Below are 18,558 nucleotides of genomic sequence, written 5' to 3' on the forward strand. Positions count from 1 at the left end.
ATTATTATTATCTCCATTTTACAGATAGGGAAACTTAGGCACAGAGCAATCAAGTTACTGCCTCTTTCTATGTGTTTGCATAGCATATTGAAGTTCCAATCTCAGTTGTTCAATAGGTGCTACCATAATACAAATAATAATTAATAATAATTGACAAATACACCACATCTTGCACCAGCAGAGAGCTGGGTGAGGTGTGTTTCCGCTTTAACATCTGTGGCCTAGATCCTTAGCTGGTGCCCAATCAACATAGCTCTGTTGAAGCCAATGGAGCTGCACTGATTTACACCAGCTGAGGATCTGGCCCATGTAGGATTCCATGAACATACACTTGCTTTTCTACAGGACTTTGTGCTGCTTGTTAATAATGAAACTGTTACCCTTTTGTGACCCGAGCAGTTAAGCAATTTTTGGGATCCTGCACATTGTTTCCATTAGGAGGAGCCACTGATGGAGTCAGGTATTTCTTTTATGCAATCCTGCTTATGTATGAAGTATGCAGTAAGTCCTGTTTCCCAGGACACCGCAGGAATCAAACAACAGGAGGCAGTTTCTTTCTCACACTTCTGTGGGCTTGGCTACACTTGAGAGTTGCAGCACTGGTGGAGGCTTTCCAGCGCTGCAGCTTAGTAACTGTCCACACCTGCAAGGCACATCCAGCGCTGCAACTCCCTGGCTGCAGCGCTGGCTGAACACCTGGTCTGCTTGGGGTGTAACGAGTGTGGCCACACACCAGCGCTGTTATTGGCCTCCAGGGTATTAGGAGATATCCCAGAATGCTTTTAACTAATTACTCTCTTTGTTTTGTTATGCAGCCTCTCTTTGTTTTGTTGTGAACGCGGGGCTCCGGGAGCTGCTTATCTAAAAAACAAACACAGCTCCTGTTTGCTGTGATCAATCTGTAACTCAGTGAACAATCAAATGAGATAAACCCTGTGAATGAGGCAGGCAGGGGGATGAGTGAGTGTTTGCTTGACGAGAGAAACAGCGGGGGCGGGGCGGAGAAAGGGAGTCCCTTGGAGCAGCTGCTTATCTGGTCTGCAGGCTGTTTGCAGTTAAGCGTAAGGGGTCGGGAAAATTTTCTGATTTTGCAAGGCAGGGAGCTGATACACAGTGTCGGCTCCAAAAATCCACTCTCTCTCTCTCTCACCTGCTCCCTGTCACACTACACCCCACCCCCCTCTTTTGAAAAGCACGTTGCTGCCACTTGCACGCTGGGATAGCTGCCCATAATGCATCACTCCCAACAGCGCTGCAAATGCTGCAAATGTGGCCACACTGCAGCGCTGGTAGCTGTGAGTGTGGCCACACACCAGCGCTTTCCCTACACAGCTGTACGACCAGCGCTGTAACTCCCAGCGCTGCAACTCTCAAGTGTAGCCAAGCGTGATGCTCTGTACCTGAGGGGAACACCCTACACCCCCACGTTCATCTTTATAAAATGATTGTGTGGTATCCAATGCAAAGTTTGTCACGTTGGGTGTCTTCAGAAGGCTCATGATGCACTGAGCACAGTTGTTATAGTGATGTTATAGTAATTGCTACAGTAATGTTATAGGTTATAATTTCATATATATAATTATGAGGCTGAAAATGTATCCTCGTGGCTTAAAGCAAGCCCAGGCAAAAACTCTCCAAGAACAGAGAAGAAGTTCACACCTCATCAGGGCAGATATGGGACAAACCCAGTCCAGCCTCACAGGAACAAAGGATGCTGGCCTAGGCAGCAACAAAAGACTCTGTTGGACTCTCGAGGGAGTCACCCCTCTTCCTTTGGTCAGTTTGGAACTGTGATGAGGTAATGCTCACCTGATTCTGAATGGGGGGGGGACAAAGCCAAGAGGGAAGAAAGGACATGATAAAAGGGAGAGACACTCTCTCTCTCTTCCATCTACATCTACAGACATCACACCAAGCAACCGAAGCACTGATCAAACAGGAGAGCCTGGCTGCCTGTGGTGAGAAGTATCTTTGTAAGGACACTGAAAGTGTTAAGATCAGCTTAGAATGTGTTTTGTTTTTATTTCATTTGACCACATCTGACTTCTTATGCTTTGACTTATAATCACTTAACATCTATCTTTATAGTTAATAAATTGGTTTGTTTTACCTGAAGCAGTGTGTTTGGTTTGAAGTGTGTCAGAGACTCCCCTTGGGATAACAAGCCTGGTACATATCAATTTCTTTGTTAAACTGATGAACTCATATAAGCTTACAGCATCCAGTGGGCATAACTGGACACTGCAAGACAGAGGTTCCTAGGGTTGTGTCTGGGATCGGAGATATTGGCTAGTGTCATTCGGTTGCAAGTAGCTGGGAGCAGCTTACATGCCAAAGGCTGTGCGTGAACAGCCCAGGACTGGGGATTCTCACAGCACAGCAGGGTAAGGCTGGCTCCCAGTGTCAAGGATTGGAGTGACCTAGCAGATCACCGGTCCAGATAACACCAGAGGAAAAACATCACAAGTTCCAAGCCTCTTTCCAACCAGTATTTAGCCCAAAAGCTCTCTCTCTCTCTTAGCTTTTTCTCAGAGTGATGCTACCAGTGTTTCTTGTGGCCGTGTCTTTGGTTTTCTGCTGCTTCTCTCTCCAACGCAGACACAGTTCCCCACATAATGCCCAAGTCCCTGTGTTTACTGTATCAATCACCAGGGAAACTTCTAGGGTCACATGATTCAGCTCCTACTCGAGGCTTACCATATATCTGTGCTTTGGATGGTGGCTTCTATTGTTTCAGCTACCTGGTTCCATAAAGGAGCTCCACTGCTTTTTACACTTATCCTGAGTGAAAGATGGTTATTACACTCCCCAGCTTCAACTAGGTTTAACCCTACCCATAAATAAACTTATATGCAAATAAACAAAAAAATGGAGGGAAAAGGATTGTATGTGAAAAGTGCAAATTTTTTTACAAAAGGTTAAAAAATATGGGAAAGGATCTATTTATTGTAACAAAGGAATATTATTGCAAAATCCTGAGCTAAATAAAGGAGTTTATGTTGGAGTTTAATATATTTTCTTGCAGTGAAAATGCTGTACAATTTCAGAAGCCCAATCGTGTATTCTGAAAAGGGATCTTGGTTTCGGTCATTGCAACTTGGACTGCAAGAGATAAGAGTAAAGGAAAAGCTCCTATTAAAATAATAACTTGCAAAGGTACAGCTCACCTTACCAAAGGATCACAAAGCACTTCACAAACTGGTCTGGATTATCACCCCTCTATTTTCATGGATAAGGCAAAAAGTTATTTACTGCAAGATCTCAGGGTGAATCCGTGACAGAGATGGGAAAATAACCCAAGGGTTCTAGTTGCTAGTCTCTTGCACTAACCATTAGACTCCTTTTTCCCATCTAGAACTGAGAATAGAACGCAGGCGTCCTAAATCCCAGCCCACATCACCACTCTGCTCCAATCACTAGACTCCACAACTCCAACGAGAACCTGGAACAGAACCCAGGAGTCCTTCCTCCCAGCCCCCCTGCTCTAACCATTAGACCAGACAATGCATTGTCCCCTGCCACATACACTGGATGCAACTTCTGCACTACCAGGAAAGACACTAACTGTTTTGTAACTTATAGCACCTCTGAATATGGCCCAATGGGAAAAAGAGATGAGAAAAGGAGGATGAAATGGGACAAAGTGGCCTAGGGACATACAAGCTACAGTGGGCCAGATCCCAGCTGGCGCAAATCAGTATAATTCCACTGGAGTCAATGGACCCAGATCTCCAGCTGGTGTAAACTGGCATAGTTTCCTCATCTTTAAGGGAGTGATTCTGAATTACAGCAGCTGAGGATCTGGCTCTTCACTGGGCTGTTCAGTTTATGCAAGCAACCAGCTTCTACAGCCAGCTGATGCCTCAGTGACTAGCATGAGCTGAGCGGATCACTGCAGGACCCCCACATGCTGGCAGTGCTACAGAGACTGCTGGCATAGCCTGTCCCCTCGTTATTTTCATGTCAGCAGCCCAGAATTGCCAGCTCTGGTGTGAAAACCTCTTCTGTTTTCTAGCCAGCAACATTTACATTCATTCTTCTCCGTTTGCACTGGGAAAGGGTGAATGTATTAAGCTTGCTTTCAAATCCATTAACACGCCAACATTATTTCCTGTATATTTATTTCTCTCTCCATAGCTTTTCCATAGATACGTAGATTTTTTTTTCCTTTAAAAAATGAAAAAGTTTAGTGAAAATTTCCATTTTGTCAAAAAGCCATCATGCATGAGGAAGAGAAGCAGTCACATGGAAAATTTTTAAGCAGATCTAATAGGAAGATCAACATAATTGTGCCCTTTTTGTAAATGGGGAAACTGAGGCACAGCAAGATTAAATGACTTGCCCAAAGCCACCCAATAGGTCAGAGCTGGAAGCAGAACCAAGCTCTCCTGAATCCCTGGGCAGTGCTCTATCCAGCTGAGCACATCCTCAACATTATTAGTGTTCTGATAAGACTCTGTTAGCTTGCAGGAAACCTGTTTTGCCTTGTTGGAAGGTTTTTAATTTCTTCTTGTTCTGAAACAAGCCCCTGGCTCTGTTCCTCTGGCATCATTTTTGTTCTACCGGCAAGCATCCTCATACCAGGAACTGCAGGAAAGGCACCATGTTTACATTCCCCAGTCACAATGTTCTGCTCCAGGTCCTGGCTGCATGGTGGGATCATGTTAGCTCTTGTTTATTAATTTGCTAAGTGGGAGTTCTCCTAACTGAGTCATTAAAGGGGCACTCAAGGTTTGCCTGCTGGGCTTTTGATGCAGTTGTTGAGCCAAGGGCAAAGAGGTTGCAAGTTCTAATGAGAGAAGTTGAGCAAGTCCCACCTTCTCTGTCCTCAATATGTTGCTGTCATAGCCTGATCTCCACTGATCCAGCAAGATTTCTGGACAATTTACTTGGTGAGAGTATGATCCATTGACCCACAGAGAAAAGCAGCTGTAGCCTATTAAAGACATTGCTTGGCAGCAACATAGGAAGCAGGTAAGTCTATTTTACCAAGGTTTATATTTTAATTGTATGGGGCCAGATTCTCAGTTTCATTGTAGATCAGTGCCTTTTTACACCAGCAGAGGATCTGGCTCATTGACTCTCCCCAATTTAGTAAAATAGGGCTTGAAATGCATTGACTCCAGATTTACATTGATGTACATGAGTCAGATCCTCAGCTCGTGTAAAGCAGCACTGAAGTTAGTGGAACTATGTTGATTTAAACCAGCTGAGCATATAGCTCATTGAATCTCGATGATTTTGTAAAATAGGGGCTTGAAGGGGAGTGACTCCAGATTTATGCTTGTGTAGATAGGCCAGGTGGTGTAAATCAGCATAGCCTCATGTCTTTCATTGATAGCTGAGTTCAATTCTATATCCTGCCCCTCAGCACTATGGATCCATGGAAACTCCTGCTGAATTATGTGGAATTCCATATTTTACCTGGCTCTCCCTTGTCATGCTTTCTCCAAAATTCCTCTTAAAAGAGTTTTCTTTTTGCATTAAGCCCTCCAAACCAAGGGGAACTTTGCCTAACTAAACAAATGAAACCCAACAAAAGATAAACTAAAAGTGCAGCAGAACCCTAAACAATCTACTTCTTGACATGGAGCTCAACAAGGCACAGCATTCCCAACCAAACCATTCCATCGGGCTTCTGGGATTCACAATCAACTTGGAATTGTCTAGTAGCCAAAAGAGACTGTGGATTAGTTGTGCATGGAATGACCTAGAATTTTTGCATCTGGTTTAATTGCATCGATATTCTGATTAGCTGCTTATTTAATCAGCAGATCCTTAATGCAGCCAAATCAACCGCTTGGTTGTAGGAATTCGCTTTGAGCTGTTGCTAGATCCATTGCAACTCTTTCTGTCTTTCCAGCGTAGACTGCAGCGTCTGACAAGACTGGGAGTGGGTGTCTAAGCAAACACAAAGCTGTGCGCATCTGTGAGTAAACAGCAGTTGCGTTCCTCTATTTACATCTGCACATTGTTTTGGGTGTGCATCTATTTCACAAAACAAGCACATTCAAGGTGTCGGAGTCTTCTGGTCTGGGGCAACATGACTTTTGCAGAACTTTTAGAGCTGGTCGGCAGTATGGGCCGTTTCCAAATTATCCATGTTATGTTACTGGTCCTGCCAATATTACTGATGGCCAGCCACAACATCCTGCAAAACTTTACCGCTGCTACCCCTGGGCACCACTGCCATATTGCCATTGTTGCTAACTACACTTGTGATGACAACTTTACTGACGTCCTATATTGCCAGGAGCTCCTCAGGATCTCCATCCCCGTGGATGGGAACCAGCAGCTGGAGAAGTGTCTCCGATTCATCTCTGCCCAGTGGCAGCTCCTAGACCCAAATGCCACAACAACCAATGGGACTGAAATGGACACGGAGCCCTGTATGGATGGATGGATCTATGACAAGAGTGTTTTCACCTCCACCATCATCACCGAGGTAAGAAAGATTCTCCTGGCAATGACTGGCTAGTGACTATGCTGAACCAGATTGCTATCTGGTGACCACCAGCATAGTTTCATTGAAACCAACAGAGCTACAATGATATCCACCAGATAAGGATCTGTACTAGTATTGTGGTAGTATCTGGACACCCCAGACCCCGCCACGTTGGGTGCTGCACAGATCCTGACCAAGATCAGGGCCACATTTTGCTAGTTTCTTCACAAACCTTGTCAGAGTTTGGGGCCCCCATCCTCACTATGACCAAGTTCGCTGGACTTGTCTCCCTCGTGCTTTCTCACTGAGATGGTGTTTTCTCTCCCACTTGCAGTGGGATCTCGTGTGTGGCTCACGGACATTGAAACAGATGGCTCAGTCGATCTATATGGCGGGAGTCCTGGTGGGAGCGATTGTGTTTGGAAGTCTCTCTGACAAGTAAGACGCCTGTCTGTCACTTCACTTAGGTAGGGTGCAGGAGATGAATGACCGGGGGGTAGTGGCCCAGTTCTAACAGCTTCCAGCTGTCTTTACCAGCACTCATAATCAGAGAGGAAAAGTAGCCTAGTGGTTAGGGCACTCACCTAGAACTTGGGAAAACCTGGGTTCAAGTCCCTACTCTGCCACAGACTTCCTGTGTGACCTTGTGCAAGTCCCTTACTTTCTTTGAGTTTGAGTTCCCCATCTGTACAATGGGGATTGTAGTGCTGCCCTACCACAGAGATGGGGGTCATACTGTTTCCCCCAGAGTGATAACACAGCGCTCTAGCCACAAGCCCATCCTGCCTTTTAGCAGATAGCCTTGGTTTTCTCTGCCACAGGTTTGGACGGAAGTCACTCTTGATCTGGTCCTGTCTGCAAATGGCCATCGCTGGCTCTTGCACTGCTTTCTCATCTAACTTTACCATATACTGCGTTTTCCGCTTCCTGACTGGAATGGCTCTGTCAGGGATCAACCTCAACTGTGTGTCCCTCTGTAAGTACTGACTCAAGCAAGCAGCAAGTCTTTTGGGGTCTTCCAGAATGTTTCCATTAAGAGGAGAAGTTGATGATGAAGCCAGGTATTTCTCTGGTGCAATCCTGGTTATTTACAACGTTTTGTTTCCCTGTTCACAGCAGGAAAGAAACAGCAGGAGGCAGTTACTTTGCTCACTGTACCAACCCTTTTCCAGCCAGAACTCTGCCCAAAAAGCTCTCCTTCCTAGTGTTTTCTCAGGGTCACACTACCAGGACTTCTCTGGCTGTATCTCAGGCTTCTTTGCACCTTCCCTGTTATTGCTGCTTTTCTCACACATAAAGACACACACAGCTGCCCCAGTCCATGCTCCAGCCCCTGTGTTTGCTATATCACTGTCTAAGGAACCCCCATGGGCCACATGACTCAGCATCTGCTCAAGCCTTGATATGTGCCTGCATTTTGGGTGGTGGCTTCTATTGTTTCAGCTATCTGGGTCCATAAAGGAGCTTGATTGTTTCTTACTTTTATCCTGAGTGAAAAGTGGCAGTTAGGCCCACCAGCTCCAACCCCCCAGCATGACAGTAGTGCAGCGCTGCCCAGAAGATTCAGGAGGCCTGGGTCAAAGCAATTTCGGGGCCCCCTTCCATAAAAAAAAGTTGCAATACTATAGAATACTATATTCTCATGGGGGCCCCTGTGGAGTCCGGGGGCAAATTGCCACTTGCCCCTCCCTCCCCCAACCCCGGCGGCCCCTGACAGTATCTTCCTACATTAAGATAAAGAGGATGTTGAGGAGAATGAGCATTACAAAATAATTCATGTGACAGACACCCCTCAAACAGCTTCTAGTCTGAACAGCAGGGTGGCTACACCTCGGCGCCCCAGTCATGGCACAATGGGCCACACCTCAGCACCCCAGTCATGGGGGTCCCATTGTGCTAGAGTCCCTTTAGACACGGAACTAAAAGACAGTCCCCCCTGCAAAGAGCTTGAGTCTAGAGCTGGGTGAGATTTTTTAGCTGAAACTTTTTTCCATAAAACATTTCGCGAATTCGTGTTGGCTTAGCCACATTGTTCATGTCGAAAATAAATCAGAAAAAGTTGAAATGTTTTAATTTTTTTGGTTCAAAATGACTTTTCATTTCAAAATTTCCTTGAATTTAAAATGTTCACAGTCAAAACAAAACAGTTAATTTAACCCAAAATGAAACCTTTTTCAGCTCTTTGATTTGCCCAAAATTTAAAAAAAAAAAAAAAATTCTGGTTGGCCCCACATGAATTGTTTTCTGGTTTTTTTCTTCCCCTTTTTTGAAGCTGCCACCAAAACAAAAAATCCATCGTTCTCCCTGCTCTGCTTAAGTTCCACTTAAAAATCAGGCCATTTGTTTGGGGTGGATTTAGGTGCCAAGGTGGTTTTGAAAGCTCAGATTGGTGTTCTCTGGACTTTGACTCTCTTCCCCCTTTTATCTCCTCCCCCAGCTGTGGAGTGGACCCCCACCAAACTCCGGGCAGCAGTTGGCATGGTGACAGGATATAGCTACAGCATCGGGCAGTTCATTCTGGCTGGGCTAGCCTATGTCATCCCGGATTGGCGCTGGCTGCAGCTGGCTGTTTCGGTGCCCTATTTCATCTTCTTCTTCTATGGCTGGTAGGTGTCGTTCTCACTCGTAAACCTTGACAGCATGGGGACCTCCCTGTTGTCCCTGGTGGGGACCAAGGGGTTCTGGACGGTATCCAGACTGCAAGCTCTCGGACACCAGGCGTGTCTCTCACTGAATGTCTGTCCAGCTCTTGGCACAGTGGGGGTCCCAATCTAAGGTGGCACTGATTGTTATTTTTCATATTATGGTGGCATCTAGAGACCTCAGTTGAGGTCAGGGTCCCACTGTGCGACCGACACACACTGAGAGAGAGGCCCTGTCCTAAAGAGCTCACAGTCTAAATAGAAAAATCAAGGGTTATTATTCCCATTTTACAGACTGGGGAGCTGATGCACAGAAATATGGAGTGACTTGCCCAAAGTCACATGGGGAATCTGTGGTAGAGCAGGGAAAAGAAACCAGGTTTCCCAAGCGAGTGTCCTATTCACAAGACCATTATTATTAAGGTAGCCCCGACAGACCAGTGCTAGGAGCTGTACGGACACTGTTTCTGCCCAGACACGCTTACAGATGCAACTGATGATCTTTGGGCGGAGAACCAGCTGGGAAGTGATTTGCCAAAGGTCACAAGACAGGCAGTGCTACAGCCAAGAAGAGAACCCAGCTGTCCTGCCTCCTAATGCTGTACCCTACCCATTAGACCACACTGCTTCTCAACTTGCTCCTTTAGCCTGAACACTGCATCTATTCTAATCACACAGAGACAGAGGAGTTTTGAAATGTGCCCTGAACTTAGGGTGACAAAATAGCAAGTGTGAAAAATTAGGACACTTTTTTTCGGGGTGTGTGGGGAGGGAAGAGTATAGTTGCATATATAAGACAAATATACAAGTATAGTTGCGTATATAAGACAAATATCGGGACTTTTGGTCACTTTACCTAAACTGCAACAGACTCTTTCTGTATCATACATAGGTTGGGAGCCCCAGGTGTCCTGAGTCTTTTCAATAGGTTTAGTGGTTCTCACGGTGAAAAGGACCCTGTTGTAATGAACATACAGGCAATTCTTTATTAAGCTGCTGGACAAACACAGCACTGGGGTTCCCCTAGGTTCTCCACCTTGAACTTCCTGGTGTCACCACATGGGGTCATCGTAAGCCCTACCCTGCACTAAGGCCAATGGCAGGGAAGCTGGCTACCATGTGCTCTTCTGGTTCCAAACAGGTGGTTCACAGAGTCGGCCCGCTGGCTTGCAACAGCCGGCAAACTGAACCAGGCATTAAAGGAGATGCAGAAAGTGGCACGAATAAATGGGCGAAAGGAAGAAGGGGACAAACTCAGCATAGAGGTGAGGAATTGAATGGGCTAAAACAAAAGGCTGTAATACATGGAACTTATGTGCGTGCCTCTCACCCCGTGATTGCCAGAGGGAAGACTGATGCACACAAACACACCGTAGAGCAAACTCACACACCCCTTCTCCAGAGCGGAAACACACACATACACACACACACACACACACGAAAAGAACTGGGCAAATAATGGATTTTTTCGGTTACTGGCAATTCCAAAAAATTGTGAAAAAAAATTGTTTCAGGTCAAACTGAAAACAAATTTTTTCAACGTTTTTGGCAAATCAAAAGGGAAAATTTTCAGTTCAGGCCAAATTTTCATTCACCATGAAATGACACTTTTTTATTTTGAGCATTTTTTAACATTTACAAAAAATATTTATATAAAATTAAAGGAAATTTCAAAACAAAAATTTGCTTCAAATAAAAAAATCAAAACATTTCATTTAAAAAATGTCAAAATAAAACATTTCAATTTGGTGGTTTTTTTTTTATTTTCCAAAACAATTTGGTAAAATTGACACAAATTTGCAATTTGTTTTGGTGTCACCAAATCTGCATTTTTCACTGAAAAAAGTTTCAACCAAAACATTTTGTCCAGTTCTAGACAGGGACACACGAACACTTGGTGCCAAGAGGGTAATAAATATATAATCTCCCAAGCCCAGAAATCAAGTCCTATAGTTCAGCTATAGCTGTCGTAAAACAATAGCAATAAAGAATCCAAATAAAACATATCCAGGCCTTAACAACTCCAGTAAAAGAGACAGCCAGGCATGCTGACAGGGTGATCCCCTTAGAAATCTAGCACATGGATTGCTGTCTGGAGATGTAGGTTGCTAAGGGGGATGTTGGAATGGGAATTCTAGCATCTGAACCTCTAAGGTGCTGAGAGACCTCATAGGATGCGCTCTTCCGATCCATAGGAGGCATTCAGTACCTCGCACAACGCCCTAAACAAGGAGCCCTGTGCTGTGATAGGCCACTGGAGTTTGCACTTCCTGCTCTATGCCTCTTCCCTCAGCTACCTGCATCTCCCAGTGGTAGCCAGGGGTACTGCAGCCTGAAGACTGGCTCCCCCAGTGGTGGCACTCAGTATTGCAGCTGCTCCAGACCCCGGGTGTTTACATGGATAGCAAGAATCCCCCAAGTTATAACTGTAAGGATTTAAATAACCAAAGGTTTGGGGAAGCTATAAACTCTCCTGTGTCTCTTCCGCACAGGACTTGAGAGCCAGCCTGCAAAAAGAAATGTCCTCAGCCAAATCCACCCACACAGCTGCCGATCTGGTGCGCACAGAGTCTGTACGTAGGATATCCTGCTGCCTGTGCTTCGTATGGTAGGTGGGTTCATTCAGATGCAGAGGGAGGCAAGGAGGGTGGAAGGGCAGAAAATAAACCAGGGGCTTTTGTTATGATGGTACAACCAGCTGAGATCCGAACACTGTTGTGCTTGGTGCTGTACAGTAGGACGAGACAGGGCCAGGCCCTACCTTCAAGAGTTTACAATCTAAATAGACCAGCGGTAGGATTATTGTTCCCATTTTTACAGAAGGGGAACTGAAGCACAGAGACACTAAGTGACTTGCTGAAGGTCATACAAGGAAGTCTGTGACAGAGGGGAATTGAACTGAGGTCTCCCAAGTCCCAGGTTACAGAGCATTTTACAGCACTCCCAGTGGCAACAGGCAGTACTGCTTTCCATTGTACCATGCATTTTTGTGCCGCCAATGACAGGTTCTCCACCAGCTTTGCCTATTATGGGCTGGCCATGGATCTGCAGAATTTTGGGGTCAGCATTTACCTCATCCAAGTGGTATACGGAGCTGTCGACATCCCTGCAAAGCTGATTGGTTTCTTCATGATCAGTTTCATTGGCCGGAGAGTCACCCAGGCTTCTGCTCTCATCCTCGCAGGGCTTGCGATCCTGGCCAACATATTTGTGCCACAAGGTGAGGCCCTGGTGCACTATTGATCTGCATGCTCTGATTTTAATCAGCATGTATTAGCATGTATATACATTTAGCATACATAGAATTTAATTAGCATATATGCAAGATACAGCAAGAGTGATGTTGCAAGAATGGTCTGTAAAAGCGTTGTCTGTATATTAAAGGTGGTTGAAAATGTTTTCATCCAAACTGTTTTTCAACAGAAAATTGGGGGGTTGGCTAAATTAAGTTTTATGTGAAAGGCATCAGCTTCACACCAAAAATTTCAACTTTTCAATAACAAAATGAACACCCATGGCACTTCCCCCACCCCGCAAATGCTGGGGTCCCTAGCCAGACTACATCTCCCATAATGCCATGCAGCTGCCATGATTCACCACTTCCCCTCTCTTTACTTCCCTGCACTGGTCCCTTCTTCTCTATCATATCAAATATAAGCTACTTGTCTTCACTCTCAAGACCTTTCATGACCTATCCCCACCTGCCCTAACAGCTCTCACTCAGTATAAAAAGATGGACTCCAATCAGTCCATGATATCAGTTTCTATCACCCACTTGTTACATTTTCAAACAAGCACCTTTGTGCTTTCCCCCATGCTGCACCTCATGTTTGGGAAAAGTTCCCCATAAGCATCAGCAAAATTAACATAATATCCTCCTTCAAAACCCTCCTTAAAACTCCCTCTGCCTTGAAGCCTACAAAAAACTTGACAATGGTTAGGCTGCTGGTGTGCTGAAACCACAGCCTATCATGCTGACCAGTAGTGTCTCATTGTTTCCTTGTGCTACCCCACGGTGAACCAAGGGTCACCCAATGAAATCAATAAGCAGCAGATTTAAAACAAACACAAGGCAGGACTTCTTCACACAACGCACGGTCAACCTGTGGAACTCATTGCCAGGGGATGCTGTGAAGGCCAAAACTATAACTGAGTTCAAAAAAGAATTGGGTAAGTTCATGGAGGACAGGTCCATCAATGGCTACTAGCCAAGATGGTCAGGGACACAATCCCATGTTCTGGGTGTCCTAGGCCTCTAACTGCCAGAAGCTGGGAGTGGATGACAGGGGATGGATCACTTGATAATTGCCCTGGTCTGTTCATTCCCTCTGAAGCACCTGGCATTGGCCACTGTCGGAAGACAGGATACTGGGCTAGATGGACCATTGGTCTGACCCAGTATGGCCGTTCTAAGGTATTTATCTGTCTGTATCCCTGTCATCACTTGTCTTATACTTAGATTGCCAGCTCTTTGGGACAGGGACTGTCTCTTTCCTGGCCCATGACTGGGGCTCCTAAGCACTATGATAAGACTAATAATAAATGATATGGGGAGGCCACGGTGCATCCTGGAGATATAATCTGACCATTAAAAAACAGGACAACAATTAATTTTCAGTAAAAAAGACATTTTTCTTGGAAATTACTTTTTGACCAAAAAAAAATTCAACCTGTTGTAATTACTGACTCTTTTTACAGAGTTGGGAGTGGGGAACTCAAGGACAGAGAGATTAAGGACTGTGTTTGCGGGCCTACATTGTGCAAAGAGCTGAGCCCCAGCAGCACCTACAGATGTCATCCTTTCCCTCCCTCTAGATCTGCAGACCCTGCGCACTCTTTTGGCTGTGTTTGGAAAAGGTTGCCTGGCTGCCTCATTCAACTGTGCCTTCCTCTATACAGGAGAGCTCTACCCCACCGTGATTAGGTATGTAGATGCAAACGCCCCTTAAGGAGTCCTGTCTGGGCTGCTGGGCTGTGTTGCAGTTTTCACCCCTCAAGGAGATGGCAATGACAGAATGGCAGCAAGAGCTCTGGTCAGCTGAGCCACTGGGTTTCCTACAGCTGTTAGGAGATGCAAATCCAAAGAATCTACTGGATAAGGCCAGACTGAATGAATCAGGATATCTTGTTCTACTGCTTTCTGACAGGACACTGCAGACAGGCAGGTTAGAGATTAGATTACATATGCAAGTTGTGAATAAACAACATGGAGATTGTAGCTCAGAAAAGGCAAACCCAGCTGAAGGCCGGTTCCCAGCCCCTGACTGCTATCTTCCCAGCCCCTGACTGTTCTCTCTCCACGGCAGACAGACCGGAATGGGGTTTGTGAACACCCTGGCTCGGGTGGGCGGCATAGTGGCCCCGCTTGTGCAAATGACCAGTGAGTACTTGCCGTCCCTGCCGCTGATCATCTATGGAGCTGCCCCTATTGTATCCGGCATCACCACCTGCTTCCTACCTGAGACACGTAACATGCCATTGCCGGACACCATAGAAGACGTTGAGAGGCAGTGAGTAATTTCTGCGACCATTCCGGACAGCTAGTGGAGAGGAAGTACGGCCAGCTGGCTAGTGCAATGGGCTGGGGCTCAGAGAGATGGGATCTATTTCTAGCTCCATCAGCCTGAGCTTAGGCAAGCCCCTTCCCCTCTCTACGCCTATTTCGCCTCACACCCTTTGTCTAGTTAGATGTTAAGCTCTTCAGGGTCTGTCTCTTAGTATGAATCTGTGCAGCACCTGGCACAATGGGGCCCTGACCTCACCAGGGTCTGTGCAGCACCCAGCACAACGGGGCCCTGATCTCAATAAGCATGTGTGTAATCAGGTGTTGTCAGTGGGCGGGGTTCAGTTTTCAATGGGGTCCTTCAAAAATTGTAAACACCAGCTTGAGCCCCAACCCAGAAACCTGGAAAACTGTAGACACCACCCTTGGCAGGTAATACTTCCCCACTTGCAAGCATTGAGTGTAGGGGTTACAAAGAAAAAGCAGCTTTATGAGGGTGGGGGAAGGGGACAACAGAACTAACTTGAGAAAGCCAGCAATTAATAAATCCACACCGTTCCCCCCCACCCCCCACACACACCGGGTATTTTGGCAGTGATCCCAGCCTCGGGCCTCCTTTCACAGTTGCGAGCGGCTCAGACATTCCAGCCTTCTCAGCATCATCAATCACAGTTTGCTGCCCAGGGCTGGTGGAGTCCACGAATTCTGGCTGTGCTGCCTGCACTGCCACCAGACCCAGTTCACATGATTTCAGCTTTGCTTGCTAGGCAGAGAGAACTGCACCAGAGTCCCTCAGATACACGGCTGGGCTGCTGCTATGTACAGCTTCCGCCCTGCCCTGCCCACAGCTAGCAGGAGCCCCTCTCCTTTTCTCATGAGGCTCCCTTACCCAACGGTGCCTGCTGTGGTGTCGGTCAGGATGACCCCCTCGCCCACCATGTTTGGTGCTGTTCACTTGTCCTTTTATTTCCCAACAGGGTCAACAGCATTTTATTGCTGCCAAACTCAAAACTTAACTATATCTTAACCCAAATGCCCCCAAATTAGCACAGAACAGAAATGCAAATGAGGCCTGGCCCATTCAGTCATTTCTCTTTCCTCATCAACGGATGCTGGCAGAGACCTCCCATCCCATGGTGCCCCTGTCCATCTGGAGCTCTTAAGCAGCTCTGGACTACTCTTCTTCCTGTTCACAAACAGGTGTCAACAGTCAGCTCTCTCCTCCCTAGGGCTTCAGGCCACAAGGATTACACACATACCACCCGGCACAGGGGGCCCCGATCTCAGTCGGGATCTGTGCAGCACCTGGCACAATGGGGCCCTGATCTCAGTCGGGGTCTGTGCAGCACCTGGCACAATGGGGCCCTGATCTCAGTCAGGATCTGTGCAGCGCCTGGCACAATGGGACCCTGATCTCAGTTGGGGTCTGTGCAGTACCTGGCACAATGGGGCACTGATCTCAGTTGGGGTCTGTGGGGCCCTGACGGGGGGGGGGTGTCTTCAGGCACTATCATAATGCAAATTATGGGCCATAAGAGGGAAAGTGACATGCCCAAAGTCACCCAGTGAGTTCGTGGCAGGGCTGGGATTGCCATCAGTTCTCACTCCCTAATCCTGTTCTTTAGATCAGCGCTTCTCAATGTTTTCTATATCAGGACTCTGCACTGGCATCTAGCCAGGACTGGAGCTGGCTGTGAATTTTCCAAAGAAACCTTTTTTTGGTTGGAAAATGCCAATTTGTCAAAAACAAAACTGTTTATGGGAAAGTGTCAGTGTTGGTGAATTGAAAAACATTTTTTAAAAGAATTTTTTCAACATTTTCAAAACAAAAATAAAGTGGTTTTCTGGTTTGAAATGACTTTCCACTCAGAAATTTAAGCTAACGGTAAGAAAAACAAATTAAATAAGTAATTTATCAAAATCAAAACAAAATTGTTGAAATGAAACATTTTAATTGCTTCAAAATGAATTGTTTTCAGTTTCTTTATTTATGACAATTTTTGAGGTTTTGACTTTTCATCCCAGTTGGGGACAGGAAAATTTTTCAAAACTCAAATATATTCATAGGACATGACAATCATTCCCCCCTCCCCCGCCTGAGCCAAGACCCTGACTCCTACATGGGAAGGAGAAGGTGATCTTGACCCATTGACACTTGTTCTTTGCTCTCCTGGGGGCCCCAACCCCAGGGCCTCTAAAGGCTGAGTCCATGCTGCATTGGGGGGGGGGGAGGTAAAAGGGAGATAGTGTAATTCACAGAGCTATTGGGAGGCTTAACTAATCCCTTTGTATAGAGTCATGACTTGCTGTGATGGAAAGGTGAAAAGAAATACAGCCTTGATATATAATCATGTGGTCTCTTCTTATTCCCTTATAGGAGAAGGTCCAGAGTGATTACAGATGTAGGACGGGAAGACAAGGTTCCGCTGAAAGCCTCCAGATTGGAACCACTCAAGGAAATCATTTAAGAAGAGAAACTAAACAGACTCTAGTTCAGGGGTCAGCAACCTTTCAGAAGTGCTGTGCTGAGTCTTCATTTATTCACTTTAATTTAAGGTGTCGCGTGCCAGTAATACATTTTAACGTTTTCAGAAGGTCTCTTTCTATAAGTCTATATTATATAACTAAACTATTGTTGTATGTAAAGTAAATAAGGTTTTTAAAATGTTTAAGAAGCTTCATTTAAAATTAAATTAAAATGCAGAGTCCCCCAGACCGGTGGCCAGGACCCAGGTGGTGTGAGTGCCACTGAAAATCAGCTCGCGTGCCGCCTTCGGCACACGTGCCATAGGATGCCTACCCCTGCTCTAGGTCTTGATACCAATTAGTCAGATTAAACTCAAACACCCTTGTCTTTTACCGGCTCAGGTCAGAGATTGCTTCTGTGGGAGGGGTATTCATGAGACATTATATCAGCCTTTTGTTTTCACTTTCAGAAAAACTAATAAAGTCAACTGTGCCTCCAAAGGCACAAGCCGTGGCTGCTAACATGGGGTGGCAGCATAAGACTGGACACAGCATTGGGCTGGGAGTCAGACAACCTGGATTCTGATCCTGGCTCAACCACTGACATTGGACTATTGCTCTTCCCACAGCGAAACCAGTGTGAACAAACCGCACTGGTCCAGTTGGGTCCCAGATAACTGTGTCTATTTAATAGGGCTAGCAGAAAACAGGAATTCTGTTTAGCACAATAATTTCAGAGGTTTCATATAAGAACAAAATCAAGACCTTTCAAAACATTTCATGGAAACAGAGAGCTCCATCCCAGAAGAGACAATAGCTCAGGCAAAGTAGCAACCTAAACCTTGTTCTTCTGCACCCCAGCCAAGTTCCCTAACAACCAGGCTAGCAAGTCAGTGCTCCTCACTCTCTGCAGGGACTTGAACCTGACTCTTCATGACCGCTGAGTACCCTGGCCGTCAGGCTTTTCTGGGGTGGGCCTCGCTCACTCTCTCATTTTGATCAGAAATTCCATCCTGGGCCTGAGAAACCCTCCTGACAAAACTTTGGTAGAAACCAAAAAGTTTCGGTTTTGACAAATTGGCAATTTCCCACAGAAAATTCTCACCCAGCTCTTCTCTTTAGTACATGCAGCCATTCAAAGCCTAGCTACATAGATACCATTGCTCTGAGTGGCTTTGAAAATACAGAACCCAGCGAAAGCCTTTAAAGGGATCACAGACTAGTTAATTCTGCCCTATTCCTGTACACTACACTCTGCAAGTCACTTCCCGACTCCATGCCTCAGTTTCCCCTCCCACACTTTGTCTATTTAGATTACAAGATTTTCAGGGCAGAGACAGCACCCTACACAGTGGGATCGTGATTTCTTATTCCTACAGAAATATGCATAAAACCATACCTGTTTAGAGGAAGTTCTGCACAAAGGAGTTCTGAGTATGGTAGAAACACGTTACAGTCCAGGGCCGTGCTGCCACGTAGTGAGAGAGCTTATCAAACAGTAG

General features: G+C 45.9%; 1 protein-coding gene across 1 annotated transcript; it reads left to right on the forward strand.

Annotated features, from left to right (window-relative positions):
* The first annotated feature begins 6,043 nt into the window (after positions 1 to 6,043).
* LOC123375145 (solute carrier family 22 member 6-A-like) lies at positions 6,044 to 17,058 on the forward strand. The gene is made up of 10 exons (XM_045025820.1): positions 6,044 to 6,445; positions 6,780 to 6,883; positions 7,267 to 7,421; positions 8,883 to 9,051; positions 10,229 to 10,352; positions 11,580 to 11,695; positions 12,093 to 12,307; positions 13,903 to 14,011; positions 14,394 to 14,597; positions 16,968 to 17,058. Exons 1-10 carry the CDS (start codon positions 6,044 to 6,046, stop codon positions 17,056 to 17,058), a joined length of 1,689 nt encoding a protein of 562 aa, XP_044881755.1.
* The last annotated feature ends 1,500 nt before the right edge of the window (positions 17,059 to 18,558 follow it).

This window comes from Mauremys mutica, chromosome 7 (assembly GCF_020497125.1).
Source record: "Mauremys mutica isolate MM-2020 ecotype Southern chromosome 7, ASM2049712v1, whole genome shotgun sequence".
NCBI lineage: Eukaryota > Metazoa > Chordata > Testudines > Geoemydidae > Mauremys > Mauremys mutica.